At 45.8% G+C, this 25,135-nt stretch overlaps 1 protein-coding gene across 1 annotated transcript in view; it reads right to left on the bottom strand.

The window, feature by feature from the left end:
* Positions 1 to 256: 256 nt before the first annotated feature.
* Positions 257 to 25,135, bottom strand: part of LOC136128512 (ATP-binding cassette sub-family A member 13-like) — a 236,572-nt gene continuing 211,693 nt past the window's right edge. The window contains 5 exon segments of the mRNA XM_065884331.1: positions 257 to 349; positions 993 to 1,072; positions 1,075 to 1,126; positions 2,350 to 2,455; positions 23,730 to 23,822. Of these exon segments, the coding sequence (XP_065740403.1) occupies positions 257 to 349; positions 993 to 1,072; positions 1,075 to 1,126; positions 2,350 to 2,455; positions 23,730 to 23,822 (424 nt within the window).

Here is a 25,135-nt window from a genome sequence, read left to right as displayed (position 1 = left end):
ACAGGCAGGTTCTGTGGGTGCTCACGGCCGGTGGACGGTCTTCAGCGCTTACACAGGCAGGTTCTGTGGGTGCTCACGGCCGGTGGACGGTCTTCGGCGCTTACACAGGCAGGTTCTGTGGGTGCTCACGGCCGGTGGACGGTCTTCGGCGCTTACACAGGCAGGTTCTGTGGGTGCTCACGGCCGGTGGACGGTCTTCGGCGCTTACACAGGCAGGTTCTGTGGGTGCTCACGGCCGGTGGACGGTCTTCAGCGCTTACACAGGCAGGTTCTGTGGGTGCTCACGGCCGGTGGACGGATCAGGAGGTGGTGCAGTTTGTTGCTGCACAGTCACAAAATTAACAAATATCTGAAAGAAATGATGAAAATAATTAACTTCGAGGAACACTCAACCCTTTGTTCTCAACTATTACAGGGAACATCTTCTCCAAGCCCTGCCCGACTTTTCCTAAGACCCATAACCATTCATTCATAGCGCCCCTTCCTAAATCACCCTCCACAGGTAGGTCTTCTGAGGACCCAACTCCAGGAATGATAAACATTTCTGGAAAATTAATAAATCGTCAGGAAATTCTCGATGCCTTAAGCACGGCTTTAGATTGAACCTGTGATCTGATTTCACCTTCTGGGACTCAGGGAACCAAGCACTTTTCTTCCCGAAGTCAGCTCACTTACAGTGGAGCCCCTTTACTTATTGGCGGGGGCCGGTGGGTAAGTGGGGATGGGAAGGCTGATGGGGCCTGATCTGTTTACTGAGTGACCAATGAACTTATGAGCAGATGGAAGCCCTGAACGTCGAATATTTACCTTGAGTGGAGAGCACACAATAAATGGGGCCCCTCACACTCACCATCTTTATCAGAATTTTGCAAACTCAAATGGTGATTGATAAAAGAAATGGTGATCTCAAGAAGTATAATCTGGCTCATTTTTAAGTCGGCTGGAGTAGGCCTCAAGCAAAACCACGTGGTGACACCTTTGAGGTACCAGACCTGCTCCAGACGGGTGTGCTTGATGGAGTAATATTTGATACTCAGGAAGTTTTTATTGTCCTCCAGAACTCTGAACAGGCTAAGCACGCCCATCTTTCTGGCACATGGTATTCCGATAAATTAAGGCGCTGCCCCTAAAAGAAAAAAAAAAAATTGGATCACAGGATTGGAATCTTAAGCAAAATTGATCACACTGTATTTAATTGCCAAATAAATTATCTTTTTGCAAACCACACCTTTAAATACTAACTAGGTGTGGGGGTCAGTTTTGTGAGTCTCCAGAGAACGGTCATGGGCTACGATTCACCACAAGGCATATTTGATAAGAGGTGTCCCCCTGGGTGGGGTGGCCTCTCTGCCCCTTTCTGCCCCCCCTCGCCTTGCCACAAACCTGGAAAGCCCTCTCTAGGGGAAAGAAGACACCTATCGAAAGCTGAGAAGAAGGAGGTATATGTGACATCACAGAGATGCACAAAGACGCCTGAACCTCACACGGGAGCACCCGGCCATCCCCATCGTTAGCTGACCAACTCCTGGTGAGATGTTTAACTGTTCTGAGCCTCATTTCCACGGGTGCACATGGAGATCCCAACAACGATTCATGGGGTAGTTTAGAGTGACCCTTGAACCACTGTGACTTGGAGGGCATGCTTCTCGCCGGGTAGGATTTTACCAAATGGTCGTGGATGAAATAGACACACAATGCGTAGCTCCTTTACGGACTACAATCTATTAAAAGTTACGACAAACTGGAATCATGGGGTCATCCAAGAGAACTGCAGGTGGCGCTTCTCAGACATTTGTGTGTACAAGGATTGCCTAGTCCCCTTGGTAAAGTGCAAATTTGGGGTCAGTATGCTGGGGACTGAGATGCTGCAGCTCTCACCTGCTCCCAGGTGATGAAGACCTGCTGGCTCAGGGACCACACTTTGCATCAAGTGTGTAGAGGGTTGTGATCTCAAGCCCAGGGCCCTTCCTGTGAATTAATGTTGAAATCCCTGAGTCTACGAACCCCACAGCAAATGCATGGGAGAAATTAACTTTTGTATCTTCCGTCCTCAACAAAACAAACTGTGTAATGAAGTTGTTCCCACAGAAAAGGGGGGATGAGTAACCACCATCTGCTCTGGGTGACCCAACAAGGGGAAAAGCAGGCTTGTCGTCCTTCAGCAAGGTCAGGTGAGATCCACCACCCCTGCTATTTTGCGGGGAGAAGTGTGGCCTATACTTTGCAATGAGGCCAGAACGATAAGCGATATCTTTTGACAGCAAATAATTAAAACAGGGGAAAATACAAGTACACTCATAAGATGTTTTTAGCTCAAAACAAAGAAGTAATGTACAATATTAGCACTACCTTAAACTGGATTCCTGGAAAAGAGAGCTTCAAGCAGTCGGAAACAGCATTGTGTTGATTTGCTTTGTTGCAGACCCAAACCTTGACTGTATAACCATCACCAAACCTGAGAGTTGAATTTTAAAACTAAGGTTACTATTGTATAGCCCTAAGATCGATAAACTCTAAGTCCATTTTCACAGGAAGGCAGAAAAAGAAAGTAACTATTCCAAATTGTTGGAAAATTTTGTGTTCTCAAAAATAGAATATTCAGGAAGTAATTACAACTCACTTGTGCAGTTTGCTGTAATTCATTGACACAGAGACTGATTTATCTTTTCAAAAAATCAGCAAATTCTGGAATCAACACCTAGTCCATACAAGAGGGAGGGTGAAAGTGTGAAAGCAAAGTACTGAGTTAAGAAGACAGAGCTGGGCTGGAGACAGACCCTGAGAACATCCCAGCTTCAAGGGATGACAGCGTGGCTGGGAAGGATGGAAGGGAATAGGGGCTGCTTACGGGATGAAGCCAGGCATTCGTTTATCACAGGAAACAACTCTCCCAACTGTACTTAACCCTGCGGGCCCCTCGGCCTGACTACAGGGGCCCCTCGGCCTGACATTGCAGAGCTGTGGGCGGTAGGTCTGCTGGGGTCTGAGCGACCAGACCCGAGGTTACGTTCGTACCATACACAACCTCAAACAGTGACCTCCAAGAATGCATAGGGCTTCCCAAAACCATGAGTGTTTATTCTACTGCATACCCCAGATGCCCCGCATCTCAATAAAGATCTATTGAATGAAAGCAAATGCACAAATATATCAAGATGTTAGCAATTTTTCGTTGGTTTTCTTCACTGATGTATGTACCCCAAGTACCTAGAACTAATAAATATTAGTCAAATGAATGAATGAATGGATGAAAAAAGGCATGCTCAGAGCCTTACAAGCACCTTCATTTACAAAGCATTGCTGGGGAAATGGTTACATTTAAGGAAGTTTTCCGTAAGTGAGATTGACTAACATGTTTATGGGTAAAGCACTTTTCCGGTGAATCTACCTGGTGAAGAAGAGGCCAAAGGTAGTGTGGCCACGCTTCAGGGACATGGATCAGCCTTGTGAGCACCCAGAGATCCTCGTCCTGGTTCTGTGTCCCAGCGTCCTGCCCTGCTTTCAGATCCCCTGAGACCTGTGTGACTCCAACGGTCTCCCGCTATTTCGAGCTAACGGTTTCCAGGCCACTCAGGGCTGACAGGTTGCTGAGGACAGAACATCGGTGAAAGCAGCCGGAGACGCAGGTCGCCTGAGTTCGCTCTCGGGACTCTCTGAGGCCGACCCCCACCCGGGTCAGCACAGGACGTGTGTGTTCTGTCGCCCCGCCAGCTCCGGGCCCGTGTCAGACGCAGTGCTGCCGAGGTGCAAGGGTCCCAGCTCCATGTCCACGACAGCATCCGGGGCAGGTGCGCATTTAATATTCCCCATAGGGAAGAGCTGAAGCCCAGATCCTTGAATGGCCCCCACGGGGAGGGGCTGCTTCAGGAGCTGCTGCCCATCAGAGAGCTCGCAGCTGTCCTGGGGGGGACAGGCTGGAGGGGGACACCTGAAGGATGGAGAGGTGCTCCTGGTCAGGTGGTGATGACGATCCTGGGGGCAAAGGTCAAAGCATCTGGATAGCCTGGGTGTGATCCAGCCCCCTCTCCCCAACCCCCATGCTCACTTCAGACCTCTGACCCCAGGGAGTCAACTTTTCCCACCTCGGTTCCTTCATCTAGAAAATGGGATCATGAAACCAGCTCCCCGAGGCGGCTGTCAGAGAACAGAGTGCGTGAAACCCTGTAGCTTAGGTGGGACAGTACCTGGAACTGAGGAAGCAGGTGAATAAATGTGCAGTGAAACCAAGGTTCTGCCCAGGACGTGGCCAAAATGAAGGAGCCCTTTCTCTGGTGTGAAGATGCTCACAATTTATCTGGGGAAGTTAGATAAAGCAAATGAAAAATCAGAACACAGATGGACCTAGAGGTTATCATACTGAGTGAAGTAAGTCAGACAGAGAAAGACAAATATTATATGTTATCGCTTATATGTGGAATCTAAAATATGACACAAATGAACCTATCTATGAAACAGAAACAGAATCGCAGACATAGAGAACAGACTTGTGGTTGCCAAGTGGGGGTTGTTGGATGGAGTGGGAGTTTGGGATTAGCAGATGCAAACTATTATATACAGAATAGATAAACAACAAGATCCTATTGTAGAGCACAAGAAACTATATTCAATATCCTGTGATAAACCACAATGGAAAAGAATATGAAATAAATCAACACAACATTGTAACTCACCTAGACTTCAATAAAATAAAATTTAAAAATCAGGACACATATTTGCTACATAAAAATACAAGGGTGAGAGGCAACACTGAGTAAGCAGAAATGACTTTGCTCTTTCATACACGCTACGATCTAATTCACATTCACAGGAATGGCAGCCCTCCAGGCGTATTTTCCTAATTCATTTTAAAAAATGCACACTAAATTCCAATAATTGTCTAACAAGTTCTCACTATAAGAATATATACATATTAATGTTTAAAATTCAGCTTTACTCTAGAGAATCTGAATTACACAGTTCTTAGGAAAAAAAAAAACTCAAGAGAATATGTTTCTGAAATTGGTTGGCAAATTCCTGAGGACCTCTCTAGAATACTCAACAAGACATGTAGACAGAAAGTTATAAAAGCACAGCATCTTCAATAACTAAGAGAATCTTTGCAGATTATCAAATGCATTCACGATGCGAGTATCTAATTTATGTTAGCCTTCCTTTCTCATTTCTGCCTATAACCTACACACATTTATGCCAATGATCTAAATTCCACAAAGGATTTATTTGATTCATGTGCTTTCCAGTCTAAAAGCTTTCAAAGGAACCAAGGAGTTATTTGCTTATATAGTTTCTCATTCCTCTCACATTTCCAGACAACAGATCATGTCCACATCATTTGCAAAGTCGACGATTACATAAAGATAAATAAACAGCGTCATCTACCAGTGAAGGCACCTGTAAGAAGCATTCGACCACTGCTGGGATACAACATTTAGGTACCACAAACATTCAGTGTAATACACCTAATAGATGCTAAAACAGGGGAGCAGGCAACGCACTAATGGCATAACAAACACACACACGTGTATTATAAAAGCCAATGAGAGAATAAGGAGGGCTGGCTGAGTGATGGATACTTGTCGGTTACATTCAAGCTCCAAACAGTCCTCTCTAATCGCCCACGAGCAATGGCATTCTTGATATGAATACTTTCACATCAAGTACTCCATTATATTATATTATGTTATATTAATTACAGTAAGTCCCCTACATAAAAATGAGCTCCATTCTGAGAGCTCATCCATAAGTCCAATTTGTTCGTAAGTCCAACAAAGTTAGTCTAGGTACACAACTAACCCAATCGGCTATATAGTACTGTACTGTAATAGGTTTATAATACTTTTCATACAAGTAACACATAAAAAACAAACACCAAAAATAAAGAAAACATTTTTAATCTACAGGACAGTACCTTGAAAAGTATACACTAGTATAGTACAAGAGCTGGCTTTTCTTAGCAGTACCAGCTACATCACTGCTGCTTTTACGCTTGCTTCCAGACACCCTGGGCTTGAAATAGAGATACTGTACTACTGTACTCTACACAGTCCCGTACAGTAAAGTACCCAAAAGCACAGCCACTTGTAGAGGATGCACACATGTGACAATGTACTCCAGACACTTGAAATAACTTATGTGACTGGACGTGCAAACGTACGTTCCCATCTTTGAAAGTTCACAACCTGAAGGTTGGTATGTAGGGGAATTACTATATATTAGATTAGATTAGATTAGATCATATGATATGATATCATATCATATCATATCACATATTTATAATAATACTGTGAGCCCCAAAGAGGTCTGGGCTTCTCACCATGACTCAGCTTATCACTAGCAGAGACGGGACTACCCAGGCCTTCTGACTCAAAACCACGTCTTTCCAGGGCCAGGGCCTTTATTACTTCCACTTCAGTTAAGTTTGTTTCAGAAACCTTTCTAACCACTGCAGATGCAAATCTGAACGGTCCTGAGAAGTATGCAGGGAAGGCATTAACATAAAGAGAGCCTCCCACTACTGGGCATATACCCTGAGAAAACCATAATTCAAAAAGTGTCATGTATCAAAATGTTCATTGCAACTCTATTTACAACAGCCAGGACATGGAAGCAACCTAAGTGTCCATCAACAGATGAATGGATAAAGAAGATGTGGCACATATATACAATGGAATATTATTCAGCCATAAAAAGAAACGAAATTGAGTTATTTGTAGTGAGGTGGATGGACCTAGAGTCTGTCACACAGAGTGAAGTAAGTCAGAAAGAGAAAAACAAATACCACATTCTAACACATATATATGGAATCTAAGAAAAAAATAGGTCATGAAGAACCTAGGGGCAAGACGGGAATAAAGACACAGACCTCCTAGAGAATGGACTTGAGGATATGGAGAGGAAGAAGGGTAAGCTGTGACAAAGTGAGGGAATGGTATGGACATATACACACTACCAAACATAAGGTAGATAGCTAGTGGGAAGCAGCCGCATAGCACAGGGAGATCAGCTCGGTGCTTTGTGACCGCCTGGAGGGGTGGGATAGGGAGGGTGGGAGGGAGGAGACGCAAGAGGGAAGAGATATGGGGTTATATGTTTATGTATAACTGATTCACTTTGTTATAAAGCAGAAACTAACACACCATTGTACAGCAATTATACTCCAATAAAGATGTTGGAAAACAAAAAAAAAAGAGAGCCTCTGACAGCGAACGAATGAAAAGCAGCCTTTGGCAGCTGGCACCAGCATACCTCCCAGGGAAGAAAGGGACTTTGGAAAGAGCCTCTGTGAACTTCTGAGTTTAAAGGCAAGATCTCGGGGGGCAGGTGACACAGCCTCACAGTGAAGAGAAGGTTGATCCATGTTCACACACCTCTGAGCATGAAGATTCCTCTCTACAGCCAGGATGCCAGGTTCTTAAATGACCCCACCAGCCTCAGATCCAGAATTCAGAGCACAGGTCAAAGCTGCCACGAGCAAAGGCCAGCAGAACTGTCTCAGAACTTGGAGGCCATGCAGCCTTCACCGAAAGATTGGACATCTTCCCTCTGAAGTCAAGCTCCTGAGGCAACTATTATGTAAAGAGAAGAGAGAAACAAAAAGGTCCTACTGTAGAGCACAGGGAACTCTATCCAGTATCCTGGGATAATCCATAATGGAAAAGAATATGAAAAGAAAGGATATATATACATGTATATCTGAGTCAGTTTGCTGTGCAGAAGAAACTAACACGACATGGTAAATCAACTAAACTCCAATAAAATCTAAAAAAATAAATAAAGTCAAACTCTTGGACTCAGCCTGCCAGGCTTTCCATGACCTGAAGCGTGCCCTTGCCTTCAGCTTTTCATTCTGCTCATACCTGATCCCTTTTCTCCATTTATTCAACGTGTTGATTTGGTGCTCCTTGTGCAAGGTCCTATGCTGAGTGTGGAGGCCTTTGCCTCCAAAGGTTCCCTTGGGCTCTCAGGGTCAGGATGCCCTTCTCCTGTGCATTCCCATGTGTGGAGCATCCTCCTATTTGATCAGCTGCTACAGCAAAGCTGCTCGAAGGCAAGGCCCATCAGCTCTCCTGCCTGGCGTCCAGGTACTGTTTGATGAATCAGTGAGTGGATTAAATTTTTTGTTAAAATTTCTCTCCTAAATGAAAAGCAAAATGGGCTGAATATTTCTATAGGTTTCCTTTTCTGTGGGGGAGAATTGAAAAGGACCATTTTTAAAGCATGAGGAAATAGTCAGGTCAGAAGGATGGTAAAGTAAGCACCCACTCCTGCAGCAGTAGACCCCTGTCACCTGCCCAGCCAGCACCATGGACCACGTTGTTTTCAGGGTGTTGAGATTTCAGCTTAAGACCAGGGCCCTCATCCAGCTTTCTGCATTTTTTTCACGATCTCTCAACATTTTTCTTCATTTCAGAAATGCCTTAGAATCTAGAAAGATAAAAGATACATTCTAAGGCTGGTAGTAGTACATGTGATTTTCTATATTTCTCAATCCTGATAAGTAGACATTTCTTTTTTTACTCTTTTCATTTTTAAAGAGAAACTTGAGATATAAGTTTAACTACTATCCATAAAGTTGAAGCCCTGACACCATGATTTCTACTCTGAGTAACAGAAGATAACTTTCACTCAGAGTGTGAAGGGGGGAGTCAACAGAGGTCTTTATTGTTGAAATAAATTATTTATGTGATTTTCTGATCAATAGAAGCATAAAAAAGTTTCTAAATGTGTAAAAATCCTCCTCCATAAAAGTAGGGGCCAAGGGCTTCCCTGGTGGCGCAGTTGTTGAGAGTCCGCCTGCCGCTGCAGGGAACACGGGTTCTTGCCCCAGTCCGGGAAGATTCCACATGCCGTGGAGTGGCTGGGCCCATGAGCCATGGCCGCTGAGCCTGCGCGTCCGGAGCCTGTGCTCCACAGCCGGAGAGGCCACAACAGTGAGAGGCCTGCGTACCACAAAAAAAAAGAAAAAAGTAGGGGCCAATAGGAAACTACAAAAATTATTTCACTGAGCAGGTTGGTTCAGTTTAGTAGAAAACCACATAAGCCATCTGAAAACAAATAGAAAACAAATGTCCTAGCATTGGGTGGGATTCCTGGCACAGCCCCACTGAATCTCAGTAGGAAACACAGGCCCTAACTGGGAAATGTTACAGAGTGGCACGTTTTCCTAAAGCAAACACGATCAGAAGTTTGATCGTGAAAGAGAATGGCATTTCTGTGGTTTAGGTATCTGTCCATCCTGGGTGACATCAGTACAAGAAGGGAAGAGTCTTTGGGAAAAGGAGACATTTCGAGCAGCTGGATGGATGTCCTGTCACATCAGACTTCATAACACGGCAAACCCTGGGGGTCTGCCTGCTGACAGACTCAGCGGCCTCACTGTGTTCACTCCACCGCCCCCGCAGAGGTGGTGGGGACTAAAGTAGTCATTCTCACCTTGATTTTTCTCTCTGAGCCTTTCAACGCAATTAAGCAAATGCCCCACGGAAAAAAGTCAGGGCAATTTTCCTCCCGGCTGGGTGAGTGCTGCCTGGAGAGGCGGCCCAAGCACTCACAGGTGAGACCTCGGGAGGGAAACAGCATCATTAAGATGGGGAACCTCAGAGCCTGCACTCCGCTCAGCTGCCCTGTGGGCAGTGATCACGGCTTCGTAAAGCCCTTCCGGGCAGGGCGAGGGCTCGTCTCCCTGCCCACAAGCAAATGCACTCGATTCTGACTGGCCGCGGTCTGGAGGTGTGGAGGGGGCATAGAAGGGATGATCCTCTCGGAAGATGCAATTAAAGCTCTTCTGAATTTCGTTTCCCAGATAATCTCTGTGGACGCCAGTCAGATCCCATGTAATACAGGCTTTAAAACAATAATGGAATAATGAGGAAAATGAATGATTTTCTTAGCAGAGAGGAATTAAGAGGCAGCCTCCCTCCCTTTGCTGAGAAAATGCTTCAAGAAGCCAGACCCAGGGAGGAAGTCTCTGGGGCCTCAACATGGCTGAAACATTCCTGCTGGACAGCAGGGTGGGTACATACTGACCACCAGAGGAGTCTGGCCAGTGAGCAACAGAGGGCACAGGACGGGACCGGGTGGACAGGAAGCTCTGTGCGGCGCTGGGCCCGCCTCCCCCTCAGCTCCACGTTCAACAACAACAGGCAGAAGACTAAGTTCACAGAACACTGGAGCCTGACGCGTTTGGGGAGCGAATAATGAGAGAGGCACACAGCTGAGCCGACGTGGTCCCAGGCCCAGCAGCAAGCACATGGGGTGGGGGGCCCATAGGTGCACAGAGACAGTGGGGTGTGTGACAAGGTGATGAGGCACCAGGAACTCACAGGGCCCCTCGGACAGGGGACTCTGAACCCTTGCTGCCATGAATTCAGGCAGGTATTCCCATTCCCCATGGGCAGAGAAGACCCTAATGATACATGGGTTGTGAAACAAGTCATCAAGACAGTAAATATTTTCTCAGTATTACCCTGGATTCCTCCAAACATGAATTAAAAACTAGATGATCCATATCAAAGAAAATGTTAATTGGGATCATAAATTCTTCTAAAAAATAGAAGAGGAAGAGTACTTCCCCACTGATTTTATGAGGCCAGTATTACCAGGATACCAAATCAGGTAAAAGTATCAAAAGAGAAAAACAATATCTGTTTTTGAGAGACCAATATCTGTTATGAACATGGACACAAAAATGCTCAACAAAATACTAACAAACTGAACATAAAAAGCAATTACATACCATTATCAAGTGTGATTTATCCTAGGAATGCAAGGTTGGTTTAATATCTGAAAATCAGCTAATATAATACAATATGATCATCTCAATAGATGCAGAGAAAACATTTGGCAAAAGCCAACACTTTTTTATGATTAAAAACACTCAACAACGCAAGAATAAAAAGGAAGTTTCTACCTAGAGCCATTTTGTAAGAAAAATAAATAAAAGGCATCCATATTGAAAAGGAAGAAGTAAAATTACATTTATAAACAGCGTGAGCGTATATATAGAAATGCCTAAGGAATCCACTAAATACTGTAGGAACTCATAAATGTGTCCAGCAAGGTTGTAAGATACAAGAGCAATGCATAAAAATGACTTCTACACACTTGCAACAAACACTTAGAAAATGAAAAAAATTTTTAATTCCATTTATAATAGCATCAAAATAAATAAAACACTTACGATTAAATTTAACAAAAGAAATGCAGAATTTATATTTTATAACTAGGAAACATCGTTAAAAGAAATTAAAGAAGATTTAAATAAGCAGAAAAGCACACCACGTTCATGACTCAGAGGACTTAACATTGTTAAGACGACAATACTCCTCAAATTGGTCTAGAGATTCAACACAATCTCTGTAAGAATCCGTGTTGAATCCTCTGTGGAAATTACAAGCTGATTCTAAAATTCATATGGAATTGCAGTGGACCTAGGCTAGCTAAAACAATCTTACAAAAGAGGAAATAGCTCAAGGACTAACACTAATTTCAAAACTTACTTGAAAGCAGTGATCAAGACAGAGTGGTAGCATCAGGAATAGATACATGGGTCAATGAAACAGAATTCGGTCCAGAAATAAGCCTGTGGGCCTGTGGCCAACTGATTTCTGACAAGGTGGCCTGGACCATTCAATGGAAGAATCATCTTTTCATCAAATAGTTCTAAGAGAGCTGGATGCACATGCAATGCCCACAGTTGATACCAAAGCTTATGCAAAATGGATCAAATATCTAAATGTAAGTGTTAAAATGATGAAAATCTTAGAATCATGCAGAGTGGAAAGTCCTCATTGTCTCTGATTTCACAACGGATTCTCAGATATGACACAAAAAACATGAAAAACAAAAGAAACAATAGATAAGTTGGGCCTTTTCAAAATTAAAAACAACTGTGCTTCTAAGGATGTTATCAAAGTGAAAAGGCAAACCATGTATCAAGAGACAGTATCTGCAAGTCATCTATCTGAAAAGGGACTTGTACCCAGAGTATGCAACTCTTTCAAATACATAATAAAAAGACAACCTAATTTCTTTTAAATGGGCAAAAGATATGAATAGACATTTCTCCACAGAAGACATTCAAATGGGCAAGAAGCACATGGACATATGTTCAACATCGTTAGTCATCAGAGAAATGCAGCTCAAAATCACAGCGAGATACTACTTAACATTCATTGGGATGGCTGGAATGAAAAGTCAGAGAATTAAAGTAACAGTAAGGATGTAGAGAAAAGGGAACCTTCATTCACTGTTGACAGGAATGTAAAATGGTGCAGCCGATTTGGAAAACAGTCTGACAGTTCCTTCGAAGGTTAAGCACAGAGTTACTATATGACCCAAAAATTTCGCTCCAAGGTATATGCCCAAAGAAATAGTGAAAGCCGCCAGTCAGAAAAGACCACACACTACGTAATTCCATTAATATGTTAATAATAGACAGAAGACAGACTAGTGAGGGCTTAGAACTGGAATGAATAGAAGGGGGTTAGCTAAAGGGATAGGGTGTCTTTTTGAGATGATGAAAATGTTCTAAAATTGGCTGTGGAGATGGCTGCTCATAACTGTGAATGATACACTTTAAATGGGAGAGTTACAGGACATGTGAAGTATATCTCAATTCATCTGTGAAAAAGCAAAGAAAGAGGGTGGCTACTGCTTAAAAAAAAAATTAGTGACAAATGTTTGGGATTGTAGTAGTTTGTAAACATGGCCCCAACTCTCTGCACCCTCCCATACCCACACCCTTCACCGCATAACCTTGCTGTGTTCTTGCCCTAAGAGGTTCTTGCCCTACTTTTCTACTCTTTTTCTTTAGCCACATGACTTGGTTTGGCAGGTGTGATGTGACCTCAGGCTTGAATCGTACTTGTGCAGTTTGGCCATTCCATTTTGTAGCCCTACTGCTGGGAGGCTTATCCCAGGAGAAGGATGAGAGACCGTTGGGACAGAGCCGCCAACCTGCAGCTTCAGGAGGACGAATGATGATCATATAAGCCACTGCATCTTATAAACTTCATTTTGCTGCTCTATGTAACAAAATCTAACTCAGGGAAAAGTTGTTTTTTTTTTTTTAATGCTTTTGATAAAAGAGAACCCAAAATCAAATTTGTAAAATGCTTCTCAACTATGAAACCATGAAATGTTACAAGTTCATGCATTTTTCTCTGAGTGCACACACACATCTAAATTTTAAGCTAACTGAACCCAGAGTAAATAAACTTCCCAAACCCCAATCTTGAATTATTTGAAAATGGAAATATAGTTCTGGCCTAAGAGAAATCCATTTCCTTGGCTAGGCTGGGTCTTCTCGTGCTGAGACCGTGTTTAGAATCAGAATTCACCATCCCGTGGTGCACGTTAAGCTTTGGAGGCATGTTTTCGCTGTCTGCATCGCACGTTAGTTCTTGGCAGGTCGGGGTGCATCAGGGCTGAGTCTGGCTACCCCGCAGAGAAGTGACAGGAGAATACTGCCAAGGCTGTGGCAGCAATTAGGCCTGAATCATGCACCTGATGGCTCCTGTTAATGGGGACACTGAGTAAGACAGAGCCTGCTTCTAAAAGCAGACAACGGAGGATGAATAACACAGAAGCTTCTGAGAGAAAAGCAGGTTTCACCCCATCCAGAGATCAGTGGGATCGGAATGGAAGTCTTTATCAAAGGGGTTGGTTGCTGTTATTAGTAGTTGTTCATTAAGCTGGACAGACCCCAAATGCTCCACAGCCTCCTCTGATTCCTCTTTCTAAGGCCAGTCGGAGAACCTGGAAGAAGATAGCGTTTAGTAAAGACCCCCCCCATGCACTCTGGACTTTACATTCCTTCACTCATTTATTTATTTGCTCAACGAATACCCTGAGCACATGTCATGTATCGGGCACTGTCCCAAATGTCAGACATACAGTAATAAACAGAAACAAAGGTCTACCCTCAGAAGATTTATATTCCATTGGGAAGAAGTTGAAAATAATCAGGTAAACACACCAATGCTGTGTTTCACATGTCAGAGTACGTCTGTTCAGATTTACAGATGAGTGACAGAAAACCCAAAGCAGCAGGATATGAACAAGCCTATAGTCTGAGGTCAGCCAGTGCAGAGGGGTAAGGCCTTCCTGTGGCCCATTCTGTCCCATTGCTCTGTTCACAGGCCTCCATTGCCGAGGTTGCTTCATCTCTAGCCATTACATTTGCATTCAGGTTGGAAGGAAGGAAGGAAGGAAGGGCAGAAAAAGTGTATGCCCTTTCCTACAAAGTCATATCCTTGAAGTTTCTGGCACCTCTTCTATTATCTCTGTGCCCACACGTAGCGGTTGGTCGTGAGAGCTGGAAAATGCATTCTTATTTCCAGGTGGCCGTGATGCCAGCTAACCTCCAGGGGCTCTTCCGCTGCTATGGGCGGGTGGACTAGATACTGGAGACCCCTCTGGAGTGGTAACTGTTTAGAGAACTGAGGGAATAAACCACGCATTCATCTCGGGAAAAGAGGACATCACGGCCTCAGGTGGGAAAATGACTGGTGTATCCGTCTACTTCTTTTCACAGTATTACCAAATATGTATGATTGTCTCCATTAAGAGAAAAAACCAGCTTTCAGAAATGTGAAAGAACTTTTACAAGCTCTAGAGGTGGTGTTACAAGTTTGACTCTAAATCTCAGCTGTCTCATCCAAGGGGGTCGGTCTGTGTTTCAGGAAGAGGGGAGTCTGTTTTCTCAGTAGACGCAACAGAAGAAGGGTCCACTCCCCTGCTGCAGCACTTTGTCGATCCATCAGTTTGGGGTCAGGTGAGTGGGGATGACAGCTGTAGTATGAAAGGGATACGGAACTCAGGAGTCGAGCATTGAGTTTGAAAACTGCTTCTTTCAATTGTAACTCTGTGTTCTGAGCCAACCGCCTAAATTCTTTAGGTCTGAGTTTCTTTAGAGTGAAGTGGGTAAACTCATAGCTATCACATTGTAAGGATTAAATGAGATAATGCACAAAAAGCACCCGGCAAATGGCCTGAGTTTGGTAACCTTTCAATAGATGTAAGAGCATGGATGAGGGCCCCGACCTGTCATATCCGTGTTCACAAACAGTGATGCAAAGGTGTGAAGAGCCTGGCTATCCTCTCCCTCTGTCGCCCAAGAGTCAGCCGTCACCACCAGCTTTAGGCTTCTTTCCCTGGCTCCTGCCAGGACGAAGGGCACAGGGCAGAACACAGAGCAGTTTCTTCCTTATGAAGCCCCCAGGCAGCTCCTGGAGCTCACAGAGACATGTCTCCGCTCCCCCCCACCTCAGCCATCCTGGCGCCCTGATTTCTCCCCGACAGCCCCATCTTCCATCTCCCAAACCCGAGGGTTAGTGACCATGATGGCTCCTCCCTCCCTGACTCCCCAGACCAGCCGGCTGTAAAGCTCTATTCTATTGTTCTGCAAAGCCCCCCACCAAAGCTTTCTTCCCCACACGCCCTGTCCCCAGCCAACTCCAGTCCATCTTAATTAACATCCAGCTAAAGAACAAGAATCGCCTTTTAATTGCCATTCCTGCTCCTGTTTCTCATTCCTTCCCTTTGTTCCCTAACGTTTCACCCCAGCGTTTAAGTCTTCCTTGGTTTAACCCCAAAGACTGTCTTCAAATGGATGCCCCGCTATTCACCCGGGGCCTGTGTGACAGTCCAGCTCTTGTCAAACTCGATTTGTGCTGTTTACCTCCAGGTCTCTCCCAGCACCAGAAACGCATGCATAGTTGAGTCACCTCCCACGAATACACTTGGTTGAAATGCCTCCTCTTCCACGAAGCCACCCCACCAATCCATCACTTAAAACACTGGGCTAGTGTTGTCTCTTCCTAACCCCTACTGGGTGCAGCACTTACAGTCTCTTGTATAATTTCTGATTTGTTCTTTAGGGTTCATGCCTTATTCATCTCTCCAGCTCAACACCCTGTGACTACACAGACACCCCAAAACATTTGATGACTGTTGCATCACACAGCGTTTTGTTCACCAAATCACCACAGCGTGTTGTGTTTACGTTTCTGTGTATGCCTGTCCGTCTGACACCAGACTTACTGACTCGGGGGAACCACACCTGCGTTGGGCTCCTGAGACAGGCCCTCAGCAAACGTGCGTGAATGAACAGGAATCACGATGTGAGTCTGAATCCAGGGAGAAATCTCTCATCACTTCCGTTCCCCATCTTCACCGTGGGTGAGAAGCAGTCTATTCGTTCTTGAGGGAAAATGACAGCACGGTGCCCCCTTTGGTAAGGTGACAGCTCTGGATGACGTCACTCATGAGCTGAACGCCCAAGACCAGGGGCATCCACCCAGAATGCCCAGCAGGAGAAGAGCACGCAGATGAGAAACTCTTAGGGCAACGCTGACCATGTTCACGCAATGCGGTGTCATGAAGGCAAACGTGATGACGAATTCCGCGGGTCAGCCAGGTGTCCACAGGCTGAGGAGAGCTACCTCCTTTCTGAGGAGTAAAAGAAATACACTTGATAAAGGAGCGAATTGCTCCCTCAAAAACAGGGACAAAGAAAGTGAAGAATGATAAATAAGTATTTTGTGAGACCTCACTGAGGCATCTCTCAGGTTAGGAACATGGTAAGTGGGTGGGTGTCAGAAACTTAGCGACAATAGAGCACACGGAAACACCGCCAAGAGGAAGATCGACAGGGGAGAGCAACTGGCCCAGATGTGGTTGTAGACAGGGCAGGGTCTGCATCCGTACACGTCTGCACAGCCCCAAGATGCACCCCAGCGGGAAGCAGGCTGGGTGTGAGGCGACCGTCCTGGGGGCTCAGGAGTCAGATGGCCACAAGTGAGTCCCAGCCCCATGATGGCTTCACTCCCTTTACTTGTTACATAGGGGTGATCATGAAGATACACGTCGCAGAACAAAGTGGAACCAGAGTGCTTGGGTTCATCCAACCTTTCCACTTACTAACCAGTGACCCTGGGAATGACACTCAACCTTTCCAGTCTTATTTTCTGTGTCTGTAAAAAGGGGTCATATAACGATGGCTACTGGGTTGGTGGTCATGAGGAATAAGCTACCTGATACATGTAGAACACTCAGGACTGGTGTCTGGAACGCACTATATAGGTGTCATCTCATGCTAGATAATCTACACACAGTACTTACTCCAGGAGGGAAGAGAACATGTAACCAATGGCTACCAGATAAAGGGTGAGACCTGGGACTCATAGGAGAAGGGCTGTTCCAGAGGCTGTGGAAGTGAGAATGGAAAACAGGAGTGACTCCTGGGAAGGGGACCGATCACCGAGGAGAGGGGGTCTGAGACTGCAGGTTATGGTTGCGCTCTACAAATTTCAGAAAAGACAACTTCCTTAGCCGGGGCAAAAGGGGGAGGGACGTATACCCAAATTTCTTGAGCCTGAAGGGGGTCACCCAGGGGCACTGGCACCTCTCCTGTTCCGACTGGAAATGGGGAAAGGAAAGCCACAGACGGCATCCAGGCTCCAGGGTCACTGAGCACAGGCAGTGGAGGCTGGGGCGGGGGAGGCTTAGGGGAGGGCAGGCCCTCCAGGAGGAAGGAAGACGTCATCATGGGGGGATCCAGCCGAGTGCGGAGAAGGACTGAGTGAGAACGCAGCTGAGGAGGGTCTGAGAGGAGCTCACAGTGGCAAGAGGCCTGCGGTGGAACAGGGCAGGGACCACATCGCACATCACAAGGTTGACGCAGAGGCTGGAGGGCTCAGAGTGGGGGGAGATAGGGGGCGTGGAGGGGGAGAAAATGCCACTCTCCCCAGAGAGACCATGCCTCGGAAATTCCCTACTCTAGACCCTGTCTGTCCTTCTGGCCAACCAGTTCCCACTTTTAGACAAATCGGGATGGGACGCCGTCTGAAGCTGGGATGAGCAGGACGCAGCCCCGAGCCAGAGCCAGGAAAAGTCCCTTAGTAACTCCCAGAAACTGAAATCTAGCATTGGCTTCTTTCCTGAAACGATAAAGTATGACTCCATGATTGTCAAACTTGAACTTGGCTGGTTCTTTGTTTATGAACACAAAGAACATTCAAAAATATATTAGAATGCCAACTCTACGGTTAAATACAGTGTTTAATTATTTACAGCTGTCACTTAAGACACCTTAAGAAGTTAAAAGAAGACAGTCTTGAAGTTGAGGAAAAAAAAAAAATAGGACGGCTAATTAGGAAAGGAGTGAATTTAGAGTCTGGCAACATTAGCCCTCCTGGGGGATCAAAGCCTAAACACTTCAGGACCCTGTGCATCCTCTTTGGAATAGTTCTCCTGGGTTCCCTGGGCCCGGGGGTCCAGGGCCAGCTGCTGCTGCCCCCAGGCTCCATCCCTGAGACAGTAAGGATGCCTGTGCACAGAGCCATCCTGGGGCGGACAAAGGACAGAGGTTGTGCTCTCCAGGAGCGTAGGGTCTAATTGGAACCAGGCAGGATTGGCACAGACAGACCTCCTGGCAGGGAGGATGCAGTTACCTGCCAAAGAAGAGGACAGGTTGTCGCTGTGAGGAGAAAACAAGGAAGGGAAGTGCGGAGCCTTGGAGAGGCCATGGGTTCCCCCTACAAGGAAGGAGGACGGTGCTGGCAGCTTGGCAGGGATGCAGTCATGGCTGGGAGGTGTCTGAGAGAGGTTGCAAAGGCGGGACAACGGGGCAAGGGAGAGATATTCAGAGGATGTGGGGGGCATCCTGGTGACCTCTACCTGTCAACTTCCCAGTGCCCTCCAGGCCCACGGGCTCCTGGATGTCATTTCTTACATCTGAGCTGGGACCAGACTGAGGTTGGAAGGAGAGGAAGATGCTTTTCTCACTCAGACCCTGAAACTTCTGCAAAATGAGGTCACCCAGGGCCCAGGGGATCGACTTGTGGGATGAAATGCCCCATGTGCGGAGCTGGCCCCTCTTCAGGCCTGTTCCCAGTTCCTCCCGTTCACTGTCCCTCCCCTGCCAGCCCGGAGAGCCGAGCAAGAATTCAGTGCCCTCCTAACCAGATTTACTCGGAGACTTCCCTACATCCTCCAACCAAATCTCCCCGCCACCAGATGCCACGGTTGGTACTTCTCCTGTGATGCATACCTATTAGGCCTGTGACACCACAGGTGATGTGAGCCTCGCTCCCCGGGTGACGGGCACCCAATGGGAGAGACTCCATGGGACCAACTGATCCCTCCTCACTGGGCTCACGCACGGCCCCTCCTCTCGGGAGCTCTGACAAACTCTTCGGTCCAATCATCTCCTGATAGGGTGGCCTTACACACCTCACATTTCCTACAAATGCAGTTAATGGATCCCGGAGGGCGGAGGCAGTCTGGGTGGGCAGCAGAACACTGGGCTGTGATGCTCAGAAAGGAGTAGGGGAAGGGACTCGCGTCCTTTGGAGGAATATTCTCTGATGGGGGAGGATGAGTGGGTTGCCCTTTGGGCCCAGGAAAGGAATTCAAACGAGCAAAGGTGGAAGGAAAAGAATCAGGGCACTGAGAGTCGAGAGTGGATGAAAAGCACCCAAGAAGAGGGAGTGCAGCCTGGGATGGCCTGGACCTGGTCTCGCCTGCAGGCTGGGGGTGACGTGGCGGCTCTGAGGTCTGGGAGGCACCTCTCTCCCCTGCACCATCTCCGGGGCTGTGCCGTCCCAGTGGATGGGGCAGGGAGGGCAGGGCCTGTGCTCTCCTTCTGTGTCTCTTTTTCTGTCTGTTTACCTCTCCTACACCCTGCCCACATGCTCTTCCACCCTTCCTACTTCTGTGGCTCCTGGTTTTACCCATCCCTGCATCCTTTTCCCCTCCCGCCCCACCTGGAAGATGGATTCTGTGCCCAGTTGAAACGGAGCAGGACTCTATGGTCCGTTCCCACCGTGTCCTCCACCTGCCTTTTGTCTGGGGAAAAACTTTAACCAAAGAGTAAGTTTAATCAGAGAAGTGAGAAAATGCAGAAACCAAGGGAAACAGTCCAACAAGAGTAAACAATAATAGTTTGGTCATTAGGCAAAATCAAGGACCTTTAGTTGCTCCTCAAGGGCTACAGATAATATTCCGAGCCATGTCCTGTGAGCTGTCTTGTAGATACTGAAACCCCCAGCAGATGGAAGAAGTGAACTACACGATGACCAGACTGTAGCCATGACATAAGCCGCCACAATTCCGAGAACTGGCCTCAAAGAAATGGGGACAAACCAACCCTGGAACTGAAGACTAACTGTCCTTAAAACAATCAAGATGACACTGGTCAGGCCACCGATGACCAACTTCAAGGTGACTGTCAGAGCTGACTGTGCTGTTTCTGCACGTAGCCCCCTCCCTCTGTCTATAAAAGCTCTTGCCCACTGGTTGTCACTGGCGGGGAGTCAGCCTTTGGACAGGAGCCCACCCTCCCCCTCCCCAGGATGCTGGCCTCTGAAATAAAGCAAACCTTCCTTTCCACCAGCCTTGCCTCCTTGCTGGCTTTTGAGCAGCAAGCAGCCAGACCCCACTCTGGGTTGCACAGTGAGCTCTTATTTCAGCGGGGCCCCTGGCTGCCATCAGCATTGCATTTTCTGGGATTTTCCTGAGGGTTTCCAGTGGCTGATGATGGGTCCAGACCAGCACTGGGATTCGGAAGCTGAACAGGGGCTAAACCTTCACTACCTCCTGGCTCCCCACTCCTCTGTCTCTCTCTGTGGGCTCTCCTGCACCTGCCCTCGTGGTTAGGGGATTCCCAAGGACACACCCCGGCATCGCCCCTCTACAGGGTTTCTGCAGCTCCCGCCCTCAGCTTCCGCTTCAGACCATGTCTCCTGGCCCAGGCAGGACCCAGCCCAGCCACCTCCATGTCTCCACAGGGAAAGCCCTAACTCAGGTCTGAGCCCAACCTCAGGTCCATCTCTCAAACATCGCTTCATCCTGAGTTCTCTCCTCAGAGACCCCCCACCCCTACTCTCTCTTCTTCCTTCTCTCCTCACTCTTTACACATTCCCTCTGTCCCCAAATCACGGGATCACCCTGGACTCTCCTCCTCGGCTGCTGCCTTTGCTGACATGCTTAGCATCACACTGTCTGGACTCGGGGCTCAGGAACATTCATTCCCACGGCTTCATCCTGGCTTTCATCGTCTCTCACAAAACCCATCACAGAAACTCTCTCTGACCCTCCTATATCCTGACTCTCTCTGGGGGCACAGTGGGATGGGTCACTCGGGTCAAACTGCCTGTCCCAGTAACAGCAGCAGGCACCCCAGCATGACCGAGCAAGGCCCTCTTCTAAGTTCTCTTACATGCGTGTGGTCCTCACGACAACCATCCCACAGCTGGGGAGACTGAGACCCAGACACCCTGTGACAGGCTCCATCCAGGGGCAGCCAGACCAGGCCTTCATCTGCCAGGGATCCCCCTGCAGGAACCCAGCAGGGCATCCACAAAATGGTCCAAATCGTACCTCTGGACTCATCACCCAAGGTCACAGCAGACACCGGGCAAGAAATCTCCTTCTGCCCCGGTAACAAGCCTGCTCATGTAGTCAGGGCAACAAGGCTGGAAGCCAGGAAGCTGGTCCCCTGTCTGCTTCACCACCCTCAGGGCAAGCGAGTGCAGGGACTGAGGGCCTCAGGGATGTTGGGGGATGCTGGCAGAAGGGCAGGGACCGGGTGGAGGGAGGAGCCTCTTGCAGCCCCCCACACCCCGGGGATGGAAGTGGGCACCACGTTGATGACCCCCAGGTTTAGGAATCCAGCGTTCCATAAAAATGATCAATCCTGTGTTCTCCATCTCAATATTATGGAAAGACATGTAGTCAGTTTGTCACAGGAAAATACCAACTTTACAAACTATTTTTAAATGTATCAAGTTCAAGGTTCCAGTGACTAACCCACAAGCCATCTGTTAACAGAATTCTATGGTAAACATTGCTATGTTCAAATTGGATAACCAGCAGGGACATACTGTAGAGCACAGGGAGCTCTGCTCAATGTTATGTAACAACCTCGGTGGGAAAAGAATTTGAAAAGGAATGGATACATGTATATGCATAACTGGAAAAAAAATGTATCCTAGGGGGAAAAAAAGAATTCTACAGTTCATATTTACTAATGATCCATCCTCACCCCTATTACACATGATCAGACCTAAAACTCAGAGGCAGACGAGAACGATGAGCACACAGACCAGAACAGCAAGAGGATGCATCTCCCCACAGCCTCCCCTCCCCCGCCCCTTCCAGAGACATCGGCAAACCTCTTGAAAGGCAAGTAGCTAAACTCAGACATACATTACCTGACAATCAGGCAAGGACTATGGAACTTTATGTGAGCATTCATAAAGGCGAGGGAGCGTGAAATATTATTTTTCTTTTGATGACCCTCATTAAAGGTGAGCAGAGCCCATGTTGAGAAGAGTTTCCAGCGGGTTTATCTGATGAAGGATTGACATGAAGCGACAGTGAGCATGACCAACCAGCAGCGCCCGGCTCTCAGCTGCTGGAGAATTGTCGTCCACTCCCCAACGCGGCATCTCCATCCAAACATTCATGGTATTTTCTCCATAAAATAAAAATATTTCAACCTAATATATATATGAATTTAACAAATCTCTACTTGGGAATTCTTACTTTAAACACGTTGAATAACTGAAAATGAAAAGAGATGTATCAACATATATGAATAAATTATATCAAAAGGAACAGATTAAACAACAAATTTAAAAGAAATTAGAGGCATACCTTGGAGATACTGCAGGTTCCATTCCAGACCACCACAATACAGCAAATATCGCAATTAAGAGAGTGACACAATATTTTTGGTTTCCTGGTGCATATTAAGTTATGCTTATACTATACTGTCTTCTAATAAGTGTGCAATAACATTATGTCTAAAAAATGTACATAGCTTAATTTAAAACAATACTTTGTTGCTAAAAAATGCAAACTGTCATCTGAGCCTTCAGTGAGTCATAATCTTTTTGCTGGTGGAGGGTTTGAAATATTGCAAGAATTACCAAAATGTGACACAGAGACAGAATATGAGCAAATGCTATTAGAAAAATGGTGCCAACAGACTTGTTCAATGCAGGGTGGCCACAAACCTTCAACTTGGAAAAATGCAGTATCTGTGAAGTGCAATGAAAGCAAAGCACAATAATACATGGTATGCCTTGTAAACTCTGAAAATAGCTTAGGCAACACTGAATTTAAAAAAAAAAAGTTATATGGGGACACAAAAACACTCATACAACTTGATAACAAAATCATTATGATTCCAAAAGGTAAATGGAAAACAAAGACAATTAACCAGGAAGAAATCTAAGCGATTAAAGCGTGCTAGGTCTCTAGTCTGTTAGTTGAAATAAGAAGCAACCACAAGGACCGTCTTTCACCCTCTTGAATCAATGGGGGCCTTTCTCCAGGTGCAGCACTGGCTGCTGACCCGCTCTGGGTGAGGAATATGTCAGAACAATCTTTCTATGTGGTATTTTGTATCAATGAGGATACTTTTGGTCCTTGTTTCACCTTGACTGTGTAATGGTATTTCCAACCCTCCCAGTGTCACCGCAATGACAGCATGTGTCTTCATGGGCAGAAGACAGTAAGACCTTGGTCGGGTGGTGGGGGAAGCTGGGCTCTGCAGGGTGATGGTGGGCACCCTTGGTGATGGTGTTTCACACACAAACATGCCCCTCCCCTCTCAGCCTCCATCTCCCCTTCTGTGCCCCTGAGGTGCCTGGACCTCTGGTTATAACCATATCCAGCTACAAATTCACAGGAAACATTTAAGTGGAAAGATGGCAACGCACCTGTTTTTGATGTGCTGTGGGGAACTCAGGCACTGGAAGCTGTCATGGACCATGATGGCAAGTCTCGGGCACACGGCCCCACACTCCTCCATGCTGGGGAGACAAGACCCAGGGGTGAGCCATGGCCCCAGGCACAGGGCTTGAATCAACAGTGAGATGAGCAAGGAGACAGATATACCATTACTGAAAAGCAGCTAATTTCCCATAGAGGGACCTCACGAAACCCAAAGTACTTTGGAAATGGATAAGACTTTATTTAGGTGGCCAACTACACAACTAACAAAATATTAGTAGCCTTTCCATATACTAGGAAGACCAGTTACAAAATATGTAGGAGAGAACCTTTAAGCAATAATCCAAAAGAGCAAAATAGATCAGAATGACCATCATAAAAAATGTGAAAGTCTTATGGAAAGAAAGATTGGACCTAAATGAAATCTTGAATCAATGGAAAGATGTGTCAGAAAAAGGGAAAAGAATGAACATGTTTTAAATGGGAAATTATTATAGTATAAAAATTATTGTAATATAAATTTGTAAGTTTAAAATATAAGTATAAATATAAAATAAATTTTGTATACAATATAAATAAAAATCATATTTTAATGCAGTATGTAATACATAAATAATAAATAATACAGTATATAATACATAATAAATAGCATTGTAATTTGTAACTATAATTTAGCTTGTAATATAATTTAATATTATGTTGATATAAAGTATTATATCAAGACTTATAATTTACAATTTTATTATTATAAGTATGTAAAAGTATGATACAAATTATAAGAAGGATTTAGTATAATATTGATCAACATTTTAAGCTTACCACTCCCCATAAGAAAAATTAAGAAGCAGAAGAAGGTCACACAAGAAGAGAAGTGAAAGAAGACTCACCCCAGAAAATATTAATATTTTCTTAAATAATTAAAGTGAGACAGTATGCTAAGGAATTACAAGACAGGTTACTGGAACAAGATAAGACACTGCAGATGAGACATTAGTATTTTAAATACATAGGGGACCAGAGGATGGAAACATTCTAAGCATAAGAGCAATGGAAGAAACTGCAAAGGAAAAGTTTGATGTACTTGACAATGCAAAACTACAAGCTTCTTTTTTTTTTTTTTTTTTTACATCTTTATTGGAGTATAATTGCTTTACAATGGTGTGTTAGTTTCTGCTGTATAACAAAGTGAATCAGTTATACATATACACATGTTCCCATATCTCTTCTCTCTTGCGTCTCCCTCCCTCCCACCCTCCCTATCCCACTCCTCCAGGCGGTCACAAAACACCAAGCTGATCTCCCTGTGCTATGCGGCTGCTTCCCACTAGCTATCTACCTTACATTTGGTAGTGTATATATGTCCATGCCTCTCTTTCACTTTGTCACAGCTTAC

Source organism: Phocoena phocoena, chromosome 9 (genome assembly GCF_963924675.1).
Source record: "Phocoena phocoena chromosome 9, mPhoPho1.1, whole genome shotgun sequence".
NCBI lineage: Eukaryota > Metazoa > Chordata > Mammalia > Artiodactyla > Phocoenidae > Phocoena > Phocoena phocoena.
The sequence above is the reverse complement of the archived record's forward strand: the minus strand, read 5'-3'. Positions and strand labels throughout refer to the sequence as shown.